The sequence below is a fragment of the Narcine bancroftii genome, chromosome 10 (assembly GCF_036971445.1).
Source record: "Narcine bancroftii isolate sNarBan1 chromosome 10, sNarBan1.hap1, whole genome shotgun sequence".
In the NCBI taxonomy this organism is placed as follows: Eukaryota; Metazoa; Chordata; class Chondrichthyes; order Torpediniformes; family Narcinidae; genus Narcine; species Narcine bancroftii.
The window spans coordinates 39,649,596-39,673,669 of record NC_091478.1 but is presented as its reverse complement, the minus strand read 5'-3'; the positions used below and the strand labels follow the sequence as shown (position 1 = coordinate 39,673,669).

The following is a 24,074-nucleotide window of genomic DNA, read 5'->3' as shown; positions in this document are numbered from 1 at the left end:
TCCATCTGGAGATATTTAAGCTTTTATTACCACAGGCTTCATTCTGAAATTTTATTTCTCTTGACACCTAAGAGGAATGGAGGGAGGTGCTCAGCATGTGGAAATGGGACAGTTATTTACGCTACAGTTTTTATTTTCCAGAACTGCCATACACAATTGGTGAACTTGCACCTTAACTATGGCAGTAGTAATTTTTCCTTCTGCTGTTTCAAAAGCTGGCACTGGATCACTGCCCCTAAACTGGAGTAAATGGCACTCTTTCCTGAAATTCTCCTATCCCAAAGCAGTCAATACAATTCTTCCCCAGTCTAGACTGGGAAGTGGGTTTATGGGAGGCAAAGAGTGAGGAAGTATGATCAAGATATCTGAAGGAGGTTGTAGACTTGTAGTGGGAGTTTGGGGCTAGCCTGAGGTTCAGAAAGAGGAAAGTCAGGGGTGGACTATGCGGGGATGAAACCAACGAGGAAATTAGAGTTTTTTATGGGTGCAGGAAGCATCACCCATACAAAACCACTGATGGGAGAGTGAATGAAGAAGAGTATTCTTGAAAAAACACACAAATGCTGGAGAAACTCAGCAGGTCAAACAGTGCCTTTTCATAGCAAAGGTAAAGATACATCACCAACGTTTCGGGCTTGAGTATTCTTGAATCCCACAAAAAGGAAGGTGCAGCTTGGGCCCATGCAAATCAGTATAGCTTTGCTTCTGCTCAGAACAATTCCCCAATCCTAGAGCAGGCCCGGAAATATGCTCACCAACCAACTGGAGTTCTGATCTGCAGACTTCAAATACAGAAGACCATTATACAAATGGTTTCCTTTTGCAGTTCCTTCTCTTTCCTGGACCACTGGCACCTTCACTGGATGTCTGAACAGAAGTGGCAATATCACCACATGCACCAGGAAGAAGTGACCAAGGTGCACGGCGATGGACCAGGGTGCACGGCAAGGTTATGTTCGAGTGTTGATAGGATGTAGAGTCATTTGTAGGAAAAAGGGTTGACAGAAGACAAGGAAAAGGATGATGAAGATTGCATAGAGAATGAAAGTGGGGGGTGAGAGAGAGAGAAAAATATACACACACATGGTGGGTGAGGGGGGAGGGAGCAAGAGAGAGAGAAACAAGAATCCTACTCTCTCTTGATAATCTGTTTCTTCTCTCCAGGAATTTGCGTCTTTGTGGAAGCCATTGATCCTATTCTCCTTGAATCGTTACTGAATATGCTGTGCATTTTGCTTGAAGCTTTTAGTTGTTAAGGGAGGTGGGGGCTGTCTTATCCTCAGGTTTGCTTAATTTATCATCTTTTGTATTGGTCTCTGTGACTGAGACCCTGAGATCTTCAGGGGTAATGCCCTGGACCTGAGTTGCCATTTCAATTCCATTCTACACTCCACACTTTTAGAAAATTAAATTGCAAATAATATCTGCACATAATGCCCAGATTTACTGAAAAACTGTATCCTGCGCTGTAAAACCCTGTGAATTCCAAATTGCATTGAAGTCTGATCAACATTTTCAGATAAACAGAAGTCCCAAATCTCCACAATGAGAATACAGACAACTCCCCTTGGATAAGATTGAATTTTGTGAAGCAATGGGTCATATTCAATGTTACTTACTTATTATGACACAAACCATCTTTCAAAAGAACAATCTCAACAGGCACAATTTCCCTCTCCTTGTTCCTCAATACTCCTGCAGGCAATTCTCTCTTCTAACCCTCCATGCAGGCCAATCAACTCCCCTTGGATACACTTGCCTTTAACTTAGACTCAAGGGCAGTTTACAGTAGCCAATTAATTAAACTTGGATTGTGAAAATAACTATAGCACCAAGCAGAAACTCAAACAATCACAGAAAAATATGCAAGCTCTAGACAGACAGCTATAATTAACCCTATAAACTTTACGAAAATGTCATCATACCTAAACCTGCAAGGCCAAGTCCAGCTGAAGCCAGGATATCGAGTCCATGACAGGAGAGTCCAATGGGACAGGCAACGGCCGGTGGTGTGTTTGACATGGCAACACCACTATTTTCCAAACCCAGCAGACATTTTCTTGCTTCGTACATATTTACAGCATTTCTTTCCACACTTTTCACAATCACTGACTGACCAGAGGAGAGATCATTTTAGGTCTTGTTCATTTCGTACAATGCCACTTTAGAATTTTAACATTTTCATAAATATGCACCAAGAGATCACATGATAAATCTACTGCAGTGACACAAAATGGTAGGCGTGAGTTTTAGAGAAAATGGAACACATTTTGAATTGAATTGGCTTATTGTCACATGTGCCAAGATACAGTGACGAGCTTTGACTTGCGTGATATCCAGGAAAGTCAACCCATACTTAAATACAGCAATAGTGCAACAACGGAACCAAAATAAAGGGTGCATTATTACAAAAAGAAAGTGTAGGGTAGGGGAAAAAAGAATACAGTTAAAAACAGTGCAAGGGCATCATCTTTCACCAGTGAGAGGCCCGTTTCAGAGTTTGATAAGAGCAGGGAAGAAGCTTCAATCTGGATGTTTGTATTTTCAAGCTCGTGTATCTTCCGCCCGACAGAAGAGAGCAGAGAAAGAATGACTGGGGTGGGATGGGTCCTTTAATATGTTGGCGAGTTTCATGAGACAGTGGGAGGTGGAGACGGAGTGGATGGAGGAATGTTGGTTTGTGTGGAGGCCTGAACTGCGTTTACCACTTGCCACAGTTCTTTGCCTAGAGTTGTTCCTGTGACGCATCTGGACAGGATATTTTCAATGGTGCCGACCACCTGAAGAGCAAATAACTGAGAATGGAGGTACGTGCCAGGTACCAGTATGATGGGGAAACAGAGTGAGGTACTTGAATCAAAAAAACTGATACTTCCTTTATTATTTAAGATCTAAAGTATTAATCTGCTGATGGAATGTGAACAATGTGCTTGTAAGAACAATTCCTGATTGTTATTCCATCAGTGACAGACTAGGTTGGCCTACATTTTGATGTCAAGACAAAAAAGTCTACAATCCCAGCATCATACAAGTATTTAGAGATTTAATTCTCTCATCAGAAGCCACTGAGGGATTATATTCCTCTGAGCAACTTGGTCTTGCCCTGCGGTGATACAGGAATACATATCTGCTCTCAGGAATCAAACAAAATACGCCAACACATTGCTCACAAGATGGTTTGAGAAGGAGCTCACCATATTAACAGCTGCATGAGGTTACGGCTAGGGGTCATAGCCTCAAGATTTGGGGGAGCAGATTTAGGATGGAGATGAGGAGGATTTGCTTTTAGCAGCAGGTAGCTAATCTGAGCAAACCTCTGCACCAGCAGATGATACCACATTCAATATTTTTTTTTAAAACTGTCGCATAGTAGGAGAATTAAAGAAAATGGAGAAAAGGCAGGTTGGTTGAGTTGAGTGTATGGCCAGGTTAGCCATTGAATGGTGGAACAGGCTCAATGGGCAGGTAGCTAACTCCCATTCCTAATGGGACATTTCCTACTCTGTGATCCTTTGAGAAAGGTATATCAGCAAAGCAGGATAGCTTGTGCAGGAAGATCCAACCATTCAGTTTTGGAACCATGCACTCCCACTGTTATGAGGTATCAATATGGAGATGCAAATACATGTGGATCTGCCACCCCCACCCCAACTCCACTCGCTCAATCTTGTGCACACCCCATCCCAAAGTCAGGTTGAGTTCTAAACAGATTGTGATTAGTATTCATGATTTAAAGTCTATTTTACTCTGCAAGCTGTCAACAATTAATTAAAAAAGGGCATGTATGAAAAGAGCCAACAAGTGAGACTCGATGTCAGAAGCTTCTCTGGGAATGGCGAGGAGACCACTACATTTTTTGAAGTGAAAAGCTGAGAGATATTTGAATTGAATTGTTTATTGTCACGTGTAGAGGAAGCTTAGTTGCGAGTGCATTGCGGGCAGCTACAAAAGGTCGCCCCTCTGCAGTACCACTTTGGATCCACAAAGCGCAGTAGCAAGGTTAATCACAACAATGGCAGCACGTTAGCATCAACAAATCAAGGTGCGGAGTGTGACACAGGCAAGAAGAGTTGCTCTGAGTGATTTGGGTCCAAAGCGATACAAATGTGATGGGCCAAAAGGCCTCATTCTGTGCTGTAAACATTTTGGCAACAGGTATAGGAAAGAACACCTCATTCGGTTAGTACTTCATCAACACTGCCTGGATATAAAACACTGGACAGGATTTCCTGAATGTTTTAAGCAACAATACACTGAAAATCCTATCTCTAAATCTTAGCTTCATTCATAAATGACAATAAAACCCTCTGCAAATCCCAAAGAAATTACAGAATGCATTCAACTGCTGTCAGCGCAGTTAGAATGATTTTCACTTTAAAGGCATTCAGTAATGCGGATTCTTCAGCCATTGCATGGCAATGTGCTCCGTGTTTAATGTCATCACTGGGTAAAACTGTAAAATAACCCGTTCCAAATAATCAAGATGGTAGAAGCGGTCAGCAGGAGAAGAAACAGCATTGACGTTTTGGGTCGCAGAACCTTCAACAGAAGACAATCAAAAATCCCATTTGGTATCAGATTTCCAGTGAGCGTGATTTTTTTTTCTCCATTTAGTTTCATCACCAAGGCTAAATCTAGCAAACGTCCAGCATTGTTAGAAACGGAACTTGCTGTTGTTAAAGCTTGCCCATTGTACCCTGCTATACAACACACTTCACCTCAGTCAGACTAATGCATTTTACTGATTTTTATGCTCCTTTTCGTTTTCTATTTTCTATCAGGAAAAGCCTGGAGGTAAAGGTTTGGAGAACAATGGGACATACTTCATAGCCCTGGATGGACCGACCATTCAGAGGCCAGATACACTGCTTCGCAAAAGTATGATGAACATCATAAGCCTACACGTGGACCTACATTCTTTTCATTCATGTTGTTGATCTTCCATCTCATGCTCACTTGTTTACTTATTAGACCAGAAGAGAGAAAGAAATACAAACTCAGTAAGTAAACTTTGTCCGCACTGCATACCTTGCTTGGCTGTCTGGGCTTTGGCTTGATGCTAATGAAGACATCCAGCTGCTCCATTAATTGAGTGATCATCTGCGGTTCTGCTTCAATGTCTTCCTTCATGTCAAACATCAGCACAAGGGGGAGACAACCCTGGAGTGTGGCATTGTCAAATGGTTACGTTCATAGAATTCAACGCCATTTTACAAGCTGCTCTAACTTTATGGAAAAGGTCAAACTTAATTAAAGTTATTTTTTTAAAATCAGGTTTAGATTCACTTTTCAAGTATAGCGCAGCACACATCATGCACATTGTACATGTGTATGACAATAAACTCTCATATCACATTACATTTTATTGTATCATTCAACAACTTGAAACATTTGCAGGCATCTCCATTTTTCCTATGATCTTAAGGCACAGGAGGAGACCACTTGGCCCACCAAGTCTATGCTGGCTCTCAAAGCATTTCTATCAGCCCTATTCCATCACATTTCCCTGCAACGCATTTTCTTTCATACACCCATCAACTTCCCTCCGACCTTTCCACTGGCCACTAACGCAAAAAGCAATTTACAGTGGCCACTTCATCTACTTTAGGACATGGGACAGAGGAGTTGAGGAAAAAAACTGTTCCGGCAAATCCCGAGGTCAGGATTGCTCTCAGGCCACAGGAGCCAAGAGGCAGCCAGCCTAACAGCAACACAACTGTGCCATCAGCAAACATTAATTTATGTTCCTTCTAGAAGAAGCCCATGCAAGAGCCACATTTGGAATCATAGAACCTTTGGTCTTTCAAGTCTGTGCTGAGCTGGTTTTTTTTTTGGAATTGGAAGTACCAACTTTCTACTGGAACTTGAACTTTGCACTGGATTTCAATGTAGGCCTGACTAATCAACACAATAAAAAAAGATCTCTAACACTTGGACAACCAGTTTTTCTCTGGATTTCAATATGGACCAATATTAGTCGTGACTAATCTACACAACAAAGAGATCTTCAATACTTGCCAATGCTCAACTATTGATTGGAAATCACGCTGATGTGGAGCTGAAAACTTGAACTACCCAAATCTCTGGAAAAGTGAACAAAAAAATCGAGCCTCTGAAGGTACTTAATGAGTCAGGTGGGATCTCAGGAGGCAAAGGGACGATTGACATTTTGGTCAAAACCCTGCGTCAGGACCTTCTTTTTCACTCCAGATTCCAGCATTGGTCTCTGGAATAATGAACACTGGCCCGCAAATGGAGTTAAATATTAAAGTGTACAATATATCTGTCAACAAGTGAGTTCTTTCACTGCTCAATTTCGAATGGAGTAAATGAAAGAAAAAAAACTCCTGGTGAGAAAGTGCCTCTCATGGTCTAATGAATTCTTAAAGTGCTTCACAGATAGTTAAATACTTTGGAAGTGTTTCTTTCTTTGGCTTGGCTTCGCGGACGAAGATTTATGGAGGGGGTAAATGTCCACGTCAGCTGCAGGCTCGTTTGTGGCTGACAAGTCCGATGCGGGACAGGCAGACACGGTTGCAGCGGTTGCAGGGGAAAATTGGTTGGTTGGGGTTGGGTGTTGGGTTTTTCCTCCTTTGCCTTTTGTCAGTGAAGTGTAGTCACTCTTTTAAAGGGGGGAATGTGGCAGCTAACAGCAGGCTCCCACCAGCAGTAATGCGATAATGTCTGGATAATGTGATGATATCCGAGGATAAATATTGACCAGGACCACTGGGTTAACTCCTCTGCTCTTCTCCAAATGGTACCAAGGCACACATTACATCCATCCAAGGGATCAGACAAGCTCATACAGACAAAAACACAAATTAGGAGCATAAATAGGGGTCTTCAATCCTACTCTGCAATTTCACAGAATCATGGATGATCTGACGGCAACCTTAATGCTGCATTCTTGTCCCTCCATGGAGATCATTTAATCAAAAATTTACCCACTTAAAAATATCTGAATATCTATTTGGTCCTTAAAGAAGAGAGTTTCAAAGACACATAACTCTGACAAAGAAAGGTTTGGTCTAAGCTGCATCTATATGGAAAATCCTTATTTTTAAACATTTACTCCCAATTCTAGATTCTCCTATGAAAGTAGACATATGAGGAGAGAGAGAGAGAGAGAGAGAGAGAGAGAGAGAGAGAGAGAGAGAGAGAGAGAGAGAGGGAGGGAGGGAGAGAGAAGGATCTAAGAGAGGGAGGAAATCAGTATTAATAAAGAAACTGTGCCAGAGAAATTGGGCGTCATGGTTGGAGTAGTGATTGGGGAATGCTATTATAGAACCAGCACCCTGGGTTCGAATTTTGTGCTGCCTGTAAGAAGTTCTTATGTTCTCCCCGGGTCTGTGTGGGTTTTCTATGGCTGCTCAGTTTTCCTCCTTCCCTTCAAAATGTATGGGGGTTGCAGGTGAATTGGGCTTGTGGACTGAGAGGGCCTGTTACCATACTGTAGGTATGTATGTCTAAATTAATGGGGCCCCAAAGCTGTACATCCCCAGGACCTGATTATTACATTCCAGAATACTAAAGGAAGTGGTCCTAGAAATAGATGATGCATTTCAACATTCTTTAGAGTCTGGGCTGGTTGTTGAAAACTGAAGAGCAGTAAATGTAACCACACTGTGTAAATCTATAGCCATTTACTAAAGGGGAAGAATGCTATCAAGGAATTCACATTTGGTGAGGAGATACAAGCCCTTTTCACACTTGCATCCCAGTAAATTGGTCATTCAGTGTCCTGGGATAGGAATGGGGGTTTGACCACTCCTAACCAGGACACTGAATGCTTTATGATTTCATCTTCCAGGGTTTATCCCTGGCGTTTGGTCTGTTCTACCTTTTAATAGGAAGTGCCTGTGATGCAATTGCCCGTTTCACACTTGCCTGATCTCAATGCCGGTGTCTGTAGGTGCTGGGGGTTGTACTAGGAGTCGAGGTCGGCAATCCCCGGCATGAGATGACGTCATCTGACGTCAGCGTTGAGCAGATTCTGCTTTCACACTTGCCACTTGAAAGGCCGATTGGCGTTTGATTCCTGGGATCACTGGCAAGTGTGAAAGGGGCTAAAGTTTCCTCAGTAGGATAAATGGAGCACTGTATTTAATATTAAGCAAGCTGAAAACAAAGTAATTGAAGTACTGTATATGCACATTCATTTGACTCTGATTGACCTGGGAAAAAGCTGGTTGTCTTGAAGATCTGATTGAATCTCAAAAAGCTACTCTATCTCGACAAACATAGTAACTTTAGAATTCATACTGGGTGAGTCTCACCTTCATCGCCTTGTCTGCAAAGTGGATCAAATGCCCCACAATAAAATCTGCCCAAATGTTACCCTCCTGATTTAATTTAAAGGAATTTTGAGTGGGCTTGGAACATAGGCACAGAGTTAGGTAATTGGGTCCTTTAAGCTGGTTTAGTCATTCCGACATACTGTCCTAACCAATTTACCTTAACTTTATTCACAGTCTTGGCTTTCACAACACAAAATAACCTTGATTCACAAAAGAGCAGTTTTAAAATATTCATTTAAGTGTAGCCACAACAGCTTTTTGGGCCAGGGAGATCCGGATTTCCACGACTTGTTCTAATTTTAAAGTCATGCTCCTTTGCGCAGCATTCTCTAAAGCACGTAACTTCTCTATTTATCCAATAAAACTCCTTACCCTGTAAACTCCTATTGTAATTATAAATACCTCAACATGACCATGATGTCATCTTCCAAACTTGAGTGAACACAACCCTTGGCTATAAATGCAAAAGGCGAAAGTCTGCAGACTCCGTAGTTGAAGTAAATACACAGCAGAAACTCAGCAGGTCAAACAGTGTCCTTTATATAGCAAAATTACATAATCAATGTTTCGTGCTTGAGCCCTTCATCAAGGTACAAACCCATCCTCAAAATTTAACCCATTTGTCCTTGGAATGCTTATGTCGACTCTGTGGAAATGAACAGTCACTCTAAAGGGATGAAATCAGTACTTCATACAAGAGCAACACAGTTATCTTTGTCTTGCAGCCTCGTGGAGCAAGATTCCATCATTTACACAGTTTTTTTTTCCCGTGTACACGATCACTAGTTTTTAGTGACACTGCAAAGGGAAGAACTTCCAGCAATGATATGAACAGCACCAGTGAGCTGGGTTCGAATCCAGCGCTGTCTTTAAGGAGATTGTATGTTCTCCTCTGTAACCCTCATGGGTTTTCTCTGGTTTCCTCCCATTCTACAAAACCCATGGGGTTGGAGGTTAATTGGGTGGCACGGGGTGGAAAGGCCTTATACCATGCTGTGTTGTTAAAATTAAAAATAATTTAAAAAACCACAGCAGTTTGACAAACTGGCAAGGGAAAAAAATGTGCTCCTCTTGTGATTACTAAACTAACCAATTTAGAATGGATTATCTTGATAATTGGACGTCTTCACATGGCCCAAAACTAAATCCCATTTTAAAAGCACTGAATTCAAAGCCAAGCTGTACACTTTCCAAAAACTGATTGCTTTTTGTCCTTTTAATGAGATTCAAGACAACCACTTAATGACGCTCGGCAGGTCATGCAGCATCCATGGAGAGAAATGGACAGTCAACAATTAATGTTTATCAACACAAAGGTGGGGAGGGGAGATATCCAGCAAAAAAAAGGAGGGGGTGCAGTCCACCCTTCCACTCCCTATTATGCTTGGTATCGTCCTTCCTACCTTTATTTTGATGAAGTCCTGAGCCCAAATGTGGTCTATTTCTCTCCATGGACGCTGCCTCACTTGCAGAGTCCCTTCAGATTCCCTGTGCTCAAGATTCCAGCATCTGCAGTTCTGATGGTTCTCTTAATGAAGTTGTCAGCTGAAATAGAGTGGGGAAATGCATTCCTTTTTTTTCCTTTAAATATCATCGTAATTGATAATATGCAAATATTGTATTGTGTAATATCCTGCATTTCTCCTTTAATTGATGAAATGTCATGAATAATGAATCTCTAAAACAATCTCGTATTTTCTGTATACCTTTTTCATACCAATTATCAAATAATAAATTATTCATTGCAAATGGAAGAAGCTGATTCTTTTTTAAAGTTAATTAAGCCAACTGATAATTCCTTATACCTCCTTCCTGTATCCCGTTCCTTATTCAAAACAAATGCATTTGAGACTTCCGAAATATAGTCAGTTTGAATATGTTATAACAGATACTTTATCATTTGAAAATTTATAACTACTATGTATAATAAATTACAAGAAACAAAGGAAAAGAAGGATTTGTGTAAAACTAAATTGAAATGGGAACAGGATTTAAATATTCAAATTCAAGAAGGTATATGGATGAAATTATGTAGAGATAGTGTAACTAATACAGTTAATGCTAGATATCAAATGGTTCAATATAATTTTTTTACATCAAATGTATTATACACTCTATAAATGGAATAAATTTAATTTGAATCTCTCTGCTCAACGTTTTAGATGTAAAAAAGAGGTTGGTAATTTTTTGCATTCAGTATGGTCGTGTGAAAAGGTAAAAGATTTTTGGAAAGAACGATGTGTTATTTTAGAGAAGGTATTAAAAGTGAAGGTTAAATTAGATCCAAGAATTTTTCTGTTGGGCAATGTATATGATGAAGTTATAAAGTTGGAATTAGATCAATAGATTTTTTGAGTTTAGCAACAGTAGCGAGAAAGTGTGTAGCTTAAAACGTGGAAATTGGAAACTAATGTTAAAATATAAGAATGGATTAATGAAATAAAATATTGTCTCCCATTAGAAAAAATTACTTATAATATGAGAGATGATTATGATCAATTTTGTCAGATATGGGAGCCTTATATGAGATTTATGAATATAGACTAATCCAGACCTTCCAATCCAATCTCCCTTGGAAATGGTATTTTCATCAAGAAATATTACGGTATTATTAATGTTGTTATAATTACAATGAATGTGCTCTTTCTTTTCTCTTTTTTCTACTTTTCTTTCTTTCTGTAGGAGTTAGGGTTGGTGGGAGGTGGGGGATGGGGAAAATTTAAAATTATTTAGTATCTATTTTGTAATATAGCAAGTTAATTTGAAATACACGTAGATACTAATAAATAAAATTTTCCAAAAAAAGTGGCGAAAGCTACAATCTCACAATCATTTGAACCGTGAGAACGGCATTGTTAAGATGCTGCTATGCTTTATTAATTAAATATAATTTCTTCCATCAGTTATACCTCACACCACAAAAATTACATGAATCAAAATCTGATTTTTCAGAAATATGCTTTAGATGTGGTGTAGAGGTTGGAACTTTTGTCCACTCCACCTGGTTATGCACAAAGGTAAGGCCTTTTTGGGTGAATTTGGGGGACATTCTTAAGAAAATTACGTGTGGAATTTCTACAAAATCAAAAAGTGCATCCTTTGGGAGACATTGGCAACATGAGTTTTACGTGACCTAAACACCAAATTTCTTTTGTGAAGGTCACCGTAGCTGTAGCCAGGAAGTGTATAGCGATTTCATGGAAGTCCGACTCCCAGTTAACCGTCTCACGATGGAATATGGGAATGCAGAGCTGCATTTCCTGGAGGAGATCACTCACAAAATATAAAGGAAGAATTATGATACATATGTTAAAATATGGAAACCTTATTTGAGTTATATTGGCACCCAGTTTGATTAATTCCCCCTACTTGTAAAGAATATGGCACAGACATCGTATGTGTGTGTATAATATATGTGTGTGTGTGTATTATATGTATAGGACCCAAAACCCAGCAGCAATAGAAATTCACCAAGACAAATCGTTACTTAAACAAAAGTTGCTTTTAATTTTCTTTAAACATAAAAACAGGATCGAACTTTAACTAAATTGAAACCCCTTCTAATTTTAAGCACACTTAAATGTAATGGGTACATGTTCAGGAAAGTTCTTTGATTCACAGTCCAATCTCACTTCTCACTCCTCCAAGTTCACCGGTATCGGGCAATTCTTGTACTGTGCACAGAATTTAACATTTGTGAGTTTTCACCAGACTCTGGTGCTTAAAGTTAAATGGTTACCACTCAGGAAGCTTCTTGTTGGTTTCAGAAAGAGATTCGTTGCTCGTTGGAAACACACAAACTGATTTACTTCCATCAGTCACTTCGGTGTCTTGCCGAAGCCCCATCAGGGTTTTCCAAATGATAACCTCTTCTTCCAGGTCACCACAGACTTCCTCTTGTTTCCCTTATTTCAGGAGAAACGCCCTAGCCAGCCTTTTCCTCCAGTAAGGACCACAAGGGTTTTCCAGCAGGCTGCATTCAGAACTCACAAACCATCTTCAAAATGGGGTTTTCAACCAAGCTTGCCAGCCATCCCAGGCTCAAGACCTCATCTTTGAAAGATCTTATCAGCCTCTTGAGCCTGGACTCTTCCATTTGGACCTGCTTCTGAAATTCTTTAGCAAAGCAGTTCCATTGTTTTTTCAAAATCACGAGTGCCTGAGTGTCCAACTTGAGCAAAGCTCTTGAATTTTAAATGAGATCTCTTTTGGTGAAGTGTTACCATCTGTTTGTGAAGAGACCTACACTCTAAACACCCCCCCCCCCACAGTCTATCACTTTTAAAAACATATTTATATATAAAATATAATATAACCCATCACAATATATAGCAAATTGATTTGTTTATGATTTGTTGAGTCTGTAAGAATCAAAAATATTAAAACCAAAAAAAGATGCTCCAGTTCGATAGGGCATTCGCGATTTGATTATAATGGGGATCTTGGGTCACAGTGAAGACTCGCGTGGGCTACTGTTCCTATTGAATTTCATCAATTTGCTGAAAACTAAAATAAGTGGCTGACGCTGGAGAAGCTGCATTTATGACCGGCTTCTAGTTGGCCATTAAGTAAATTATTTCTGCAGCCATTAAAATCTAACCATGAAGTCACACGCCAGTTTGACTGAGAAGCCAGGTTTCCATCCCCTGAAGCACGTTAGTCAGTCAGTTCAGTTTTTATTGCAGTCCAGCAGGTTTTATGGTAATTTTTCTGGTGCCAGCCCAAAACAGCCAGATTTAATTAATTCAGTTTCAAATTTGTCATGCCGGGAACTGGTGTAGAACCATAAAAATAGAATACCACGAATGCAAGTCCACCAACCTTGAGTGGCATGTTATCATACACGGACCAACATTATAAACCTATCTGTGTTTTAATGTTTAAGAGACTAATTCAGAGAGTTTTAATGTTTATTGCAGTGATCACATAATCAAGCCATAAATCTAACAAATTAAGTAAAATGAACAAGCCATTTCCACCCATAATAAATGTTTTCAGTAAAAGTAGCCATTAACGATTCTTCCAACAATGCATATATTGAAATTAATGCATACCATGAGATATTGTCGAGCTAGACAGACAGACTCAATAGTGCCCTGGAGGTAGACTGTGGACTTCTTCTGGGGATTGCTGGGATCTGGAAAGTGGATCTGAGCCCCAGCTCTCTGCATTATGTGCTTAATGTTGTTCCCATTGCGACCCATCATGAAGAGATGGTGCTGAGGCGCAATGTCCAGTTGCGTGCTGACGGGTATGGCACTCCCCAGACTGCCAGCAAGGTGCTCCAGTAATATTGCTGTCCCTTCCTGAAAGAAAACCAGACCATTCATATTAGACACATGGCATCTGACTAAGGGCTCTGTCTAGAAAATGATCTGATCTCTTTGACGATTCTGATTCGTCCATTACTTGGAAACAAAGCTATTCAGTCCACAAGACTCCATGAACCCTGTGGGAGGAGGGTGGGGAAGTGGAACTCAATGTGTTGCTCTGTTCGGGAGTCCAGAGGAACTTGGGCTGAATGGTCCCCATGATTAGACTCAACCAGCATCTCAGAACTGGCTCTTTGTCCTCGAGTACATGTGTTTACTCCCTGTTGCCACCCACTTTAATTCCCCTCACTATTTCCAAACAGACATGCACGTCCCTGGCCGTATCCATTGACTGGAGAGGCCAAATATAAACCTGAGGAACAACATATGATATTCCACATGGGTAGATGAAAATCCATTGGCATGGTTATTAAAATTTTCTGAATTTAGGTGACCCCACATTCATCTGGTTCCATCTGTCCTTTATTTTCTCCTGTTCTCACTCCTCTCCCAAACCTTCCCCACCAGCCTCCTGCCACTTTTATTCTCCACCCCTACCTGACCCTGCACCTCTCCTACCTTCATGTTTCTGTTATTAGATCACCTCCACTGTCCTCTCCTCTCTTTTTATACTTGGTCTCTTCTCTTCTTAGTCTTGAAAAACGGTCCTGATTTGAAATGTTGACTGACCATTTAGGCACAGACATACAGCACAGTAACAGGCCCTTTCAGCCTACGAGCCTATGCCACCCAACTGATCTACAAACCCCTGGTGCATTTGAACGGTGGGAGGAAACTGAAGCACTCAGAGGAAACCCACATAGTCACGGGGTGAACGTACAAACTCCTTACAGACAGAGCAGAATTCGAACCCAAATCCCAATTGCTAATACTGTACCAGCATTGTGCTAACTGTCATACTAACCGTCCTGCCCAATGGATGCTGCCTGAGTCCCTCCAAATTCTCATTGCTTGCTCAAGATTCCACCATATATGGTTATTGTGTTTATCAGCATATTCTTTTAGGTATATTTGCTTAAATGCATACCATTTACCTTAATTTTAATACATTATAGTAAGTACCAGATGTCTGAGCCCTCTTTAGTAAGAAAGCCCCAGCCTTTTGATCTATTGATGACTATCTTAATTGCCCCTTATTTACTTTTTAGACACAACCAAAAGTATCTTCCCCACACTTATATTATCAAATTACTCCATCATTATGAGGAACCTCATAATCCTCTTTCCTCAAGTAAAGATTCCTCACCCTCATTGAATGGAAACTTGTGAGGGAGACCCGGGACTGCTTGTACGTGAATCTCAACTTGTGAGTTTGCAGGCGCACATGCAGGTCAAGAAGGCAAATGGGATGTTGTCCTTCATTTAAGAATAGGGAGGCCCTACTGCAACTGTACAAGGTATGGTGTAGGTCCACCTGGAGTACTATGTACTTATTTGAGAAAGAATATACTGGCTTTGGAGGCAGTATGGAGAAGGTTTACCAGCTTGATTCCAGGAATGAAAGGGTTAGCTTTTGAGGAGAGATTACGTCATCTGGGGTCACATTCATTGGAGTTTACAAAGAAGATATGGGGGGTGGGGGGGTGGTGTAGTGGGATCTGATGGAAACATAAAATAATGAACAGAATAGATAAAATGTGAGCAGGGAGGAAATGAAACAAGCGCTACGGGACATTGCCTCAAGATTCAGGGAAATAGAACTAATTCTCCAAGAGAGTAGTGAATCTGTGGAATTATTTGTTCAACGAAGCAATAGCTTGAATATATTTAAGATCCAGACAGATAGATTTTTGAAGATTTAAGGGTTATGGGGAAAAGGTAGGAAGGTCAAGGTTGAGTCCTCGGTCCAATTTGCCATAACCTGATAGCATTGATTCTCAACCTTTTCCACTCACATATGACTTTAAGAATTCCCTATGCCATCAGTGCTCTGTGTTAGTAAGGGATTGCTTAAGGTGCTATGTGAATGGGAAAAAAGGTTGAGAATCACTGCTTGAGACCCAATTGTTACTGAAATATTTTGCTTCAGAAAAATTGTCATTGGCCCATTTCTTTTGGAGTTATGAAACCGTGCACATAACGAGTCAATTATGTACAATTAAAACAGTGGTTTTCAAACGTTTTCTTTCTACTCATATACCACCTTAAGCAATCCCTCACTAATTACAAAGCACCGATGGCACAGGGAATTCTTAAAGTGGTATGTGAATGGAAAGAAAAAGGTTGAGAACCACTTCCTTAGAGAATGGCAGACCAGGCTTGCTGCCCTCTGATGCTCCTATTTATTATGTTGGTTGATATTATGATGTATAACCCCTTGATAAGTGTATCTTCCCAATTCAGCTATAAGATTTTCTCAGTCTCCTCCATTTCATTGTCTTTAAACTTGGACTATATATTTTCCATTCCACTTCAATGTACCGTATGTTCCAGTGTATAAGTCAACCAGATAAGACAGTTCCCCATTTTCAGCCTCATTTTCATGGTTTTATCATTTAATCGAGCATTGACTGAGCTGCTGGGTGTTGCCGGAAGGTGGTTGTTATCATGAAGCCTCCAGCAAAACGACGGAAGTATGAAGCGAGATTTAAGTTAAAAATCACAGAAGTGGCCAAGTTAACTTCCAAAGGTGCTGCCTGCAAAGACATTTAACAAAATTTGTTGTAGGTTGGGTTCTTTTTTTTGGTGTTTGGGTCATCCTATACGCCGAATCTACGTCACGGATTTTTTTTTTAAATTGAATTTAAGGTCTCTGGCGTATAAGACGACCCTGATTTTTGAGTGCTTTTTGAGGGTTTCAAGGGTTGACTTAAACACCAAAATATAGGATACATTTTTTCAGTGCCTGAAGAATAGAGCCAAAATGGCTCTCCCTCAGTTTTAGTAAAACTTCATAAATCATTGCAGTATTTTGTTTTGGGCGTTTGATGAGGCTGTCAGGATTCAGGAAAGGCGGAGATCCTCCTCAGTAAGAGCACAAAAGTTCAGAGGAGATTTAGCGCTGGTGCTCAAAAAAAAACGGAGAAATGGTTTATTTTAGCAGAAGGATCAGGGAAAAGTGAACAAAAATTAAAATAATATACAAAAAAAAAGCCACGAGAAGAAGATTTTTATATTATGATTTCTTATGATCCAAAATAAATTGCCTGAAAAGGTGATGGAAGCAGTTTCAAGAGTAATTTTCAAGAAAAGAATTCAATAAATGAAAGGAAAACATATGCAGGGCAAAGCAGAAAGAGCACCGTAACCAGATAGCTCTTTCAAAGTGCTCGTTCAAATACCCACTTTATTTGTTGAAAGATTCCGTTCATTTTGAACTCATTTAGAGAAGCAAGTTAGAAACTTTTTTTCCCCCAAAAGGCTTGCTTTGTAATGTAGTCAAAGCAAAAATCAGCGTCTTTCCAGCCTTGGACCATTCTCACCTTGACTGCTGCGGCATTGTTCTGAGATCCTCGGACAATGACCGTGGCACCGTACATGCGGGAGCGTTGTTTGAAGGAGATGGAAATGTTGTAAGTTTGAGAGAGATGCTGGATCGTTGGTGAGTTGGGGTCGGGAATTGGCTGCAAAATACCCGCAATAGGCAAATCGAACATCATCACCAGAGGGAGCAGTTCCTGGGCAGCAAAACAGCAATTGTTACTACTAAAAATACAACTTCACAAGTAAAAATGCTCTCTTTCTTACAACTAAAAAGGATGAGCATTATTTCCATTTGGGAGAAATGTAGTCTATTTACTCCAACAATTTAAATCTTCCACATAAATAATCTACTTATGATTTTCTTTAAATAAGTTAAACAATTAGATAATTTGCTGTAGGTGCCAAGAGTTTTTCTTATTAAATTTTATTTAGGAATTCATCTCTGCTCATAATTTGATACAGTAATTTTATATCATGCACTCTCTGGAAATGAATACTTCTGTACTCTGTTTTGCATTGTGTGAAAGGGACAGTGTTGTATCAGCTTTTTCTTGGAGGATCTAACAACTTTTACATTGTCTCTGGAATTCAGAATTCATCATCCTAAATTGCCCGACCCATTCAGCCAGATGTGCTCTGAAGCTCTATGAGCAAGCTGAATCCGTCCACTACCCTTCTCTTTACCAAGAGATGGTGAGGGGTCACCACTGAGTAGAGGGAATTTTTTCTTTTGTTGCCTCATCGTGAGGGCCCAGTGCTCTCCCCTTCCAGACTGCCTGATGCCATTGATGGTGGGAGTACTGCAGCCAATAATGTGAAAACAAGCTCATGCCACCTCTGATTTTCCCCCTGGTCGCCTTCGAACAAGTGAAAAGATGGTGAGCAGCTCCAACATCTGGAATGATGTCAATGGCAACAAATAGGCAGGTCATATCTGAAGTCGGTTTCGCGCTCCTTGAGCAATCATGTTCAGTGTTTGATGCACAAGGTGCTGGAGAAACTCAGCAGACCTTGCAGCAGACATGTGAGATGTCCTTCTTCAAAAAAAAAACGTGGCTTCCCCTTTACCACCATCAACTCACCCCTTGGCGCATCTTCTCTGTTTCCCACATATCTGCCCTGGTCCCCTCCGCCCTCAGCTGAAACAAGGACAGGATTCCCCATGTGGTCATCTACCATCCCACCAGCCTTCGCATTCCAGATAACGTAATCTCTCCTCAAAAGCTAACCCTTTCATACCTGGAATCAAGCTGGTAAACCTTCTCCGTACTGCCTCCAAAGCCAGTATATTCTTTCTCAAATAAGTACATAGTACTCCAGGTGGACCTACACCATACCCTGATCTCTGTAATTTCTGGCACCTACAACATGGTCCCACCACCAGACACATCTTCCCCTTTCCGCCTTTCGCAGGGACCGCTCCCTCCATGACTCTTTTGTCCACTCATGTCTTCCCACTAATCACCCTCTTGATATCTAGCCCCGTGACCGCAGAAAATTCACCCACACGTCCTCCCTCACCCCCATTCAGGGTCTCAAATGGTCCTTTTCCAAATAAAGCAACTGTATCTGATCCTCCTGTTGTTGCCTCCTCTATGTCAAAGACTGGATTGAGATTGGGAGATGTTTTCCTTGAACCTCTGCTCGGTCAACTGCATTCCAGTGGCCAACCATTTCAATTCCGCATCCAATTCTCACCACATGTCTATACTTGGTCTCACACTCTGCCAAACTGAGGCCACCGCATATTGGAGGAGCAACACTTAATATTCTGTCTGGGCTCTCTCCAACCAGATGGCATTAATATCAACCTCCCATTTCCAGTCAGCCCCTCCATCTCTCTGTCTTTTTCTATCCCCATCTTCTTTCCTCCAGCTTCCCACCCCCTTCCCTCTCCATTTAGAGAGCGCTCCCACCCAAATTCATCTATGAACTCTTGCCTGTTGGCCTGAGATGCTCAACCTACTGCTCCTTCTCCCCTCCTCCCCTACTACTTAATTCAGGCTCCTGCCTGCTTTTTGCTCACACCATGAAGGAGGGCTCAGGCCCGAAATGTTGGTTGGTTATATATCTCTGCTTCCTATGGGCACTGCGTGACATGCTGAGTTTCTCCGGCACTTTTGTACATTAAACTACAATCACGGAGTCTGCAGACTTTCTGTTTAACTCATGTTCGGTGTTAATTCCCAAAATATTGCATGGGCTTCAAGCTACCCACATTTAGAAAGTTTTCTCATGCGTAAGATTTGCTATCAGAGCCCTTCGTGAAATAGAATTTCAAATTTATCAGCAGTTTGATCTTCTCTAATATACCCGCATTCAATCCACCAGATACTTCACGTTCTATTCAGGCTAAATGGGAAAAAAAAAGTTCAGTTGACAAAAAAATTGAATGTTCGTCCTTGAAAGCTCAAATCTCACTGCTCTTCTATTTGGGTTTGGTCATGAAATTGACAATGCTCATCTGATACATAGAATTGCAACTGAAGATCAGTGAGATTTTGCTGATAGCACACTCTCTTGGGTCTGTACATATCCCTGAAGGGGACATCACATCACCATCCACAGTCATAATCTAGTTCACAACTTACTCTTATACGGCTTCTGGCTGCTTCCACACCTGATGGTTGTCCTGCTATGGAGACCTGTTAACCAAAGAAGAGCCATAGCATTCAATTAGAAATGTGGCTTGAGAGCATTTCTGCTGCAGAGTAAATCTTCAGATAAATTCCTGAGAACTTAGCTAGATCACTGCCCTCTCCTGGGGATAGCTGGAAAATAATGGCACATTCCTGTCAACCCCTGAAATGCCTGTAAAAATGAATTAAGAATCTGCTAATATAGCACAGGGACACAGACTTCTGATCCACTTCCAGACCTCCTCAATCAGAGCATGCAGACACAGTCTTGGAGACCAAACAGAATCCTCTTCACCAACTCATCCACCGACAGCAAAGGTCCACAAACTCAATCCCGTTTCCAGGAGTTCACATTTCCCTTTAATTCTCATCGAGTCTCCCTTCAAGGTGTAACTCTGAGGTGATTCTAACAAGTGGTAAGGTCACAGAGCAGCCACTATATATTGTTAAGTCCCCCTTCCTGACCTCCGGGGTGGGGGGGGGGGGGGTGGTGCGTATCAATTTCTTTCATTTCAGTTTTCCAGTTTCTACAATATTCTGATCTTTTTTCACTCCTCCCATTCCAGTCCTCAACAATATTATACACCTCACAGGAGAATAAAATCAAACAATCCCGACGTCACCCCCGAACTTCACCATCAACTTTATTCACCAAAACCAATTATTATCAGCTCAATATCTATCCTCAACCTTCATTCCACGATGTTATCATCCATTAAATCAGGTTTCTGCTCACACCATGTGTACCTCGGCACATACCAAAACTACATGAGGAGTGAGTAGGCCTAGAGAATTCAGCAAGTGCTTCGCTTCTGAGTATTGCAGTCAGTTTGTTGGCTTCAGTGCCAAGACACAAAAATCAAAAAGCTGGATGGACTCAGCGGATCAGGTCATCCCCATGGGGAGAAATGGACAGGATCCATGCCAGTAGGACGTACAGCAGCTATTAAAGGCACCGCTGCCAGAAAACTGCTTCATCATTTTCAACAACTGGGACATTGGACACCGTTTGGCAGGAGCGAGCTGCACTGATCGTGCCAATCTCTTGTTTAAGCTATCGACGATCGTGCCAGCATTCATGGGGAGAAACGCCATTCAAGGTCAAATGACCATTTCTACCCATGGGTGCTTCGTTGAACTTCTGATGAGTCCCTCCAGCATCTCATTGTTTGCTCAAAATTCGAGCCCCTGTAGTTTTTGCATTTCTCCTGTTTCAGCAGTTGGAAGCAAGCTTGATGATCACACCAGCTTCATCAAAACATGCTCTAAAACGAGGTCAAGCTTTCATTCAGGGCGACAAGACAACAGTGGCCATGGTGATAACTGTATGCAAGTCTTGTTCTCACTGGGATAAGATGATTTGCATTGCTTTTCTGACCCCTTTCCACGTGAATAAATGGCATTTTAGAGCAAGGATCATTTTGGATGAAGTTTTTGCAAACAAGAATGTTTTCTTTCAGAATTACGATTTAGATGTTGCCTAAGTGCAGTGTGCTTTCATTTCCTGAACATGTTTCAATTTGACAGCCTTGTCTGCCGGGAAAAGTGATTGTTCTCAGCTGGGGTACATCTTCTGGATTTTCAGTGGCAATGGATCAGGGGATGGCATCGATTGTAGATCAATACAGTCCGATGGTGACACTGCTAATAGAGGAGCTACCTCCCAGCATCAGAGACCCAGCTTCATTCTTGACCTCGGCTTTAGACTCGGCTTTCCCTGCGAGTCTGTGGGATTTTTTCCCATTGCTTTGGCTTCCTCTCACATCCCAAAACTGTGCAGATTGGGAGGTTAATTGTCCACAGTATAGGGGAGAATCTGGGGTGAGGTAACGCAGATGTGATTAGGGATTAAGGTAGGTCTAGAGTACATTGGTGGTGGAAGGTCAGCGTGGACTTAGAGAGACAGAGCTTCTTTCTGTGCTTTACCTCCCCGTGTCTCTAAATTACTGCCGGATATTTGTCACATTCTTGGATGACTTATAAATTAGGAGCACGTAAATGTAAAGCCAGATAAATGCATTACATCCACGAGTACCAGCAGTCAGAAGTAATTGACTGAATTAGCAAAAAAGATAGTATCACGGGCTTCATTAAGTCAACAAACATACAGGGAGGGAGACCACAGCAGCAGACTAGTGGGGAGTTCACACCAGACTGTGGGCTGCTGGAGACGAGCTCGTGAGAACCAAGGATTGGGACTGGGATTGGTGAGGGTGCCAATGACGAGCAGGGCTCCCAAAGGGCCTCGGGTCTTAACAGCTGCCCGAATCCTACCAGAGGTTCAGGACCAGGAGCTTGGGTTCACTGATGGAATAGACAGAAGGCCATGTGGCTGCCGAGAGTAGGGGAGCACAGGAGGCAAATCCACGGGCACTTGGTAGTCCTGAAGAGCCTCCCCTTTTGCTCCTCTTTCTCTTAAGGGCGGGGGGGGGGGGGGTACCGATCTAGTGGCGCCTCTTTAGCTAACAAAGTAAACAATTTTTGTGTATTTATGCCCATGATAAAAAATCTTGTATGTTTTTTTTATCCAGTAATTTCTAAAGCCATTAGTGGATGAAAATAAAATAATTACCTGAAAGATGTCATTATTTTTAGGAGAAACATCAGCATTCAATGTAAACTTCAAATAATTCATCACCAATTCAAAACAGGGCAGATGAAAAATACCCTTGTTTCCTGAAACCAGTAAATGCCAGTTAAAGAAGCAGTGACCACTTGCATTTGAAGTTGGAAATCAACAAGAGCCACATCACTGGGGTGCAATAGCATGTAGAGTCAACCAAGAAGTGGGTTAACAATACAGGTTTTAAGAAGCACCTTTATGGAAGCAGATTTGGAGAGAAAATTCCCGGGTTTACGCCAGACAACCTGCACGGCCGTAACCCTCTACAGATCTACCGGCATTAGGACCTCGTGCCGATGACTCCGTACAGGCTTCAAACGGCCTGTTAAAGGGGCCGACCGTGTTTGTAAGTGAAATCCTGCAACCACGAAGCCTGTGCTCAAGATGGTGGCACCAATGTTCGGCAGCGGCCCCAAGGGGTTGCAGGGCATAAGAAACGGGGAGCAGACGTGGGGGAATTACCTGATTGCTTTTCTCTGACTGGTTATTCCTGTTGGAGTCAGGGAAATGAATGTGACAGCCTGTCTCCTCCATTACTTTTTTGATGTTGTTTCCTCCTTTGCCAATTACATGGGAGTGTTCCGTATGTGACACATCCATCTTCAGGGTTACACGGTTACTCTAATTCAAAGGCCAAGAGGGAAAATGATTGTAATTTAATGATGATTTTGAAACAATCCAACTTATCCCCAACTAATTGTTTTTCATTACAGAATGGACTCAAATTATCAGCAGTATTTTTCTTCAACAATGCTTTACTGTTCAAAAGAGAAAGCAAGGAATGAGATTGCGTAGCAGCAGACTGGTATTGCTAGTTGTTCAAGCAGCGTCTGCTCTAATTACCACAGCTGCAGTGACCCCATAACTCTTCACCAAAATGCAATCACAACGTACCCCGTCTTCTCCCTGGATGGGGATCCCCAGATGGGATAGGAATAGGGGAGGGCTAGCATCTACTGTGCCAGAATTAAGTGCCAGCAATGATGAAGGATTTTAGTTTCAGAAAAACAACAAACTAAACTGCAAATAGATGGACTGAATGCATCCAACTGCTATTCAGATATTCTTCATATGAAAGGAATTGAGAAAGAGAGAGAGAAAGCAAGCGATGGAGGATAAAAGAGAGAGGGTGAGAGGAGAGATGGAGAAGAAATGGAAGAGAGAGTAGGGCAGGGAGAGGGGAGGAGAGAAAGAGTGGGGGAAAGAGAAGAATGGGAGAGGAAGAAAAAGAGTGGGAGAAAGGCAATGAGAAAAAGAGGGATGGAGAGAGAAAGAGTATGAGGGGTATAATGCAGGGAGCTGTAAAGGGAAAGTGAGACGACGAGGCGAATGAGTAAGTGAGGGGCAGGAAGGATCATCGATGGTGTTAGTGGGTAAGAAGGTGTGTGGCCAATGGAGTGGGATAGGATGGGACAGGGAAAGAGGAACAGGGCTTGAGGAAAGGAGAGTGCACGGTTTGAGGAGTTGGACGGGAAAGCGGGGCTGCGGGACAAAGGAGAAGGCACAAGAGAGCAAAGGGAATGCTGGTGGTGCAAGAGGAATGCAGTGGGCATGGTGAATCATGGGGTTATCATTGGAAGGAGAGGACATGGGGCACCACTGGTAGGAGGGGGTGCAGGAAGGAGATGGCAGGAGGGAGCGGGGACATGTGAGGGATGAAAGAAACAAGGAAGGAGCGAGAAGAGGGCGTGGTGGACAAGGAAGGAGGGGACTGTGGGGATGGCTGCAGTGGGAAGAGAAGAGGCAGTGCTTAGGG

The 24,074-nt window shown here is 41.8% G+C and overlaps 1 protein-coding gene across 5 annotated transcripts in view; it reads right to left on the bottom strand.

Moving 5' to 3' along the window:
• The window catches only part of LOC138744475 (protein bicaudal C homolog 1-like), a 284,405-nt gene that overhangs the window by 28,581 nt on the left and 231,750 nt on the right, over positions 1-24,074 (bottom strand). For all 5 annotated transcript variants that reach the window (XM_069900687.1, XM_069900689.1, XM_069900688.1 and 2 more), the window contains 6 exons: positions 22,781-22,939; positions 19,648-19,701; positions 17,056-17,250; positions 13,355-13,606; positions 5,029-5,160; positions 1,926-2,112 (listed from right to left, as the gene is read on the bottom strand). In XM_069900687.1, the coding sequence (XP_069756788.1) occupies positions 1,926-2,112; positions 5,029-5,160; positions 13,355-13,606; positions 17,056-17,250; positions 19,648-19,701; positions 22,781-22,939 (979 nt within the window). The remainder of the gene's footprint in view (positions 1-1,925; positions 2,113-5,028; positions 5,161-13,354; positions 13,607-17,055; positions 17,251-19,647; positions 19,702-22,780; positions 22,940-24,074) is intronic.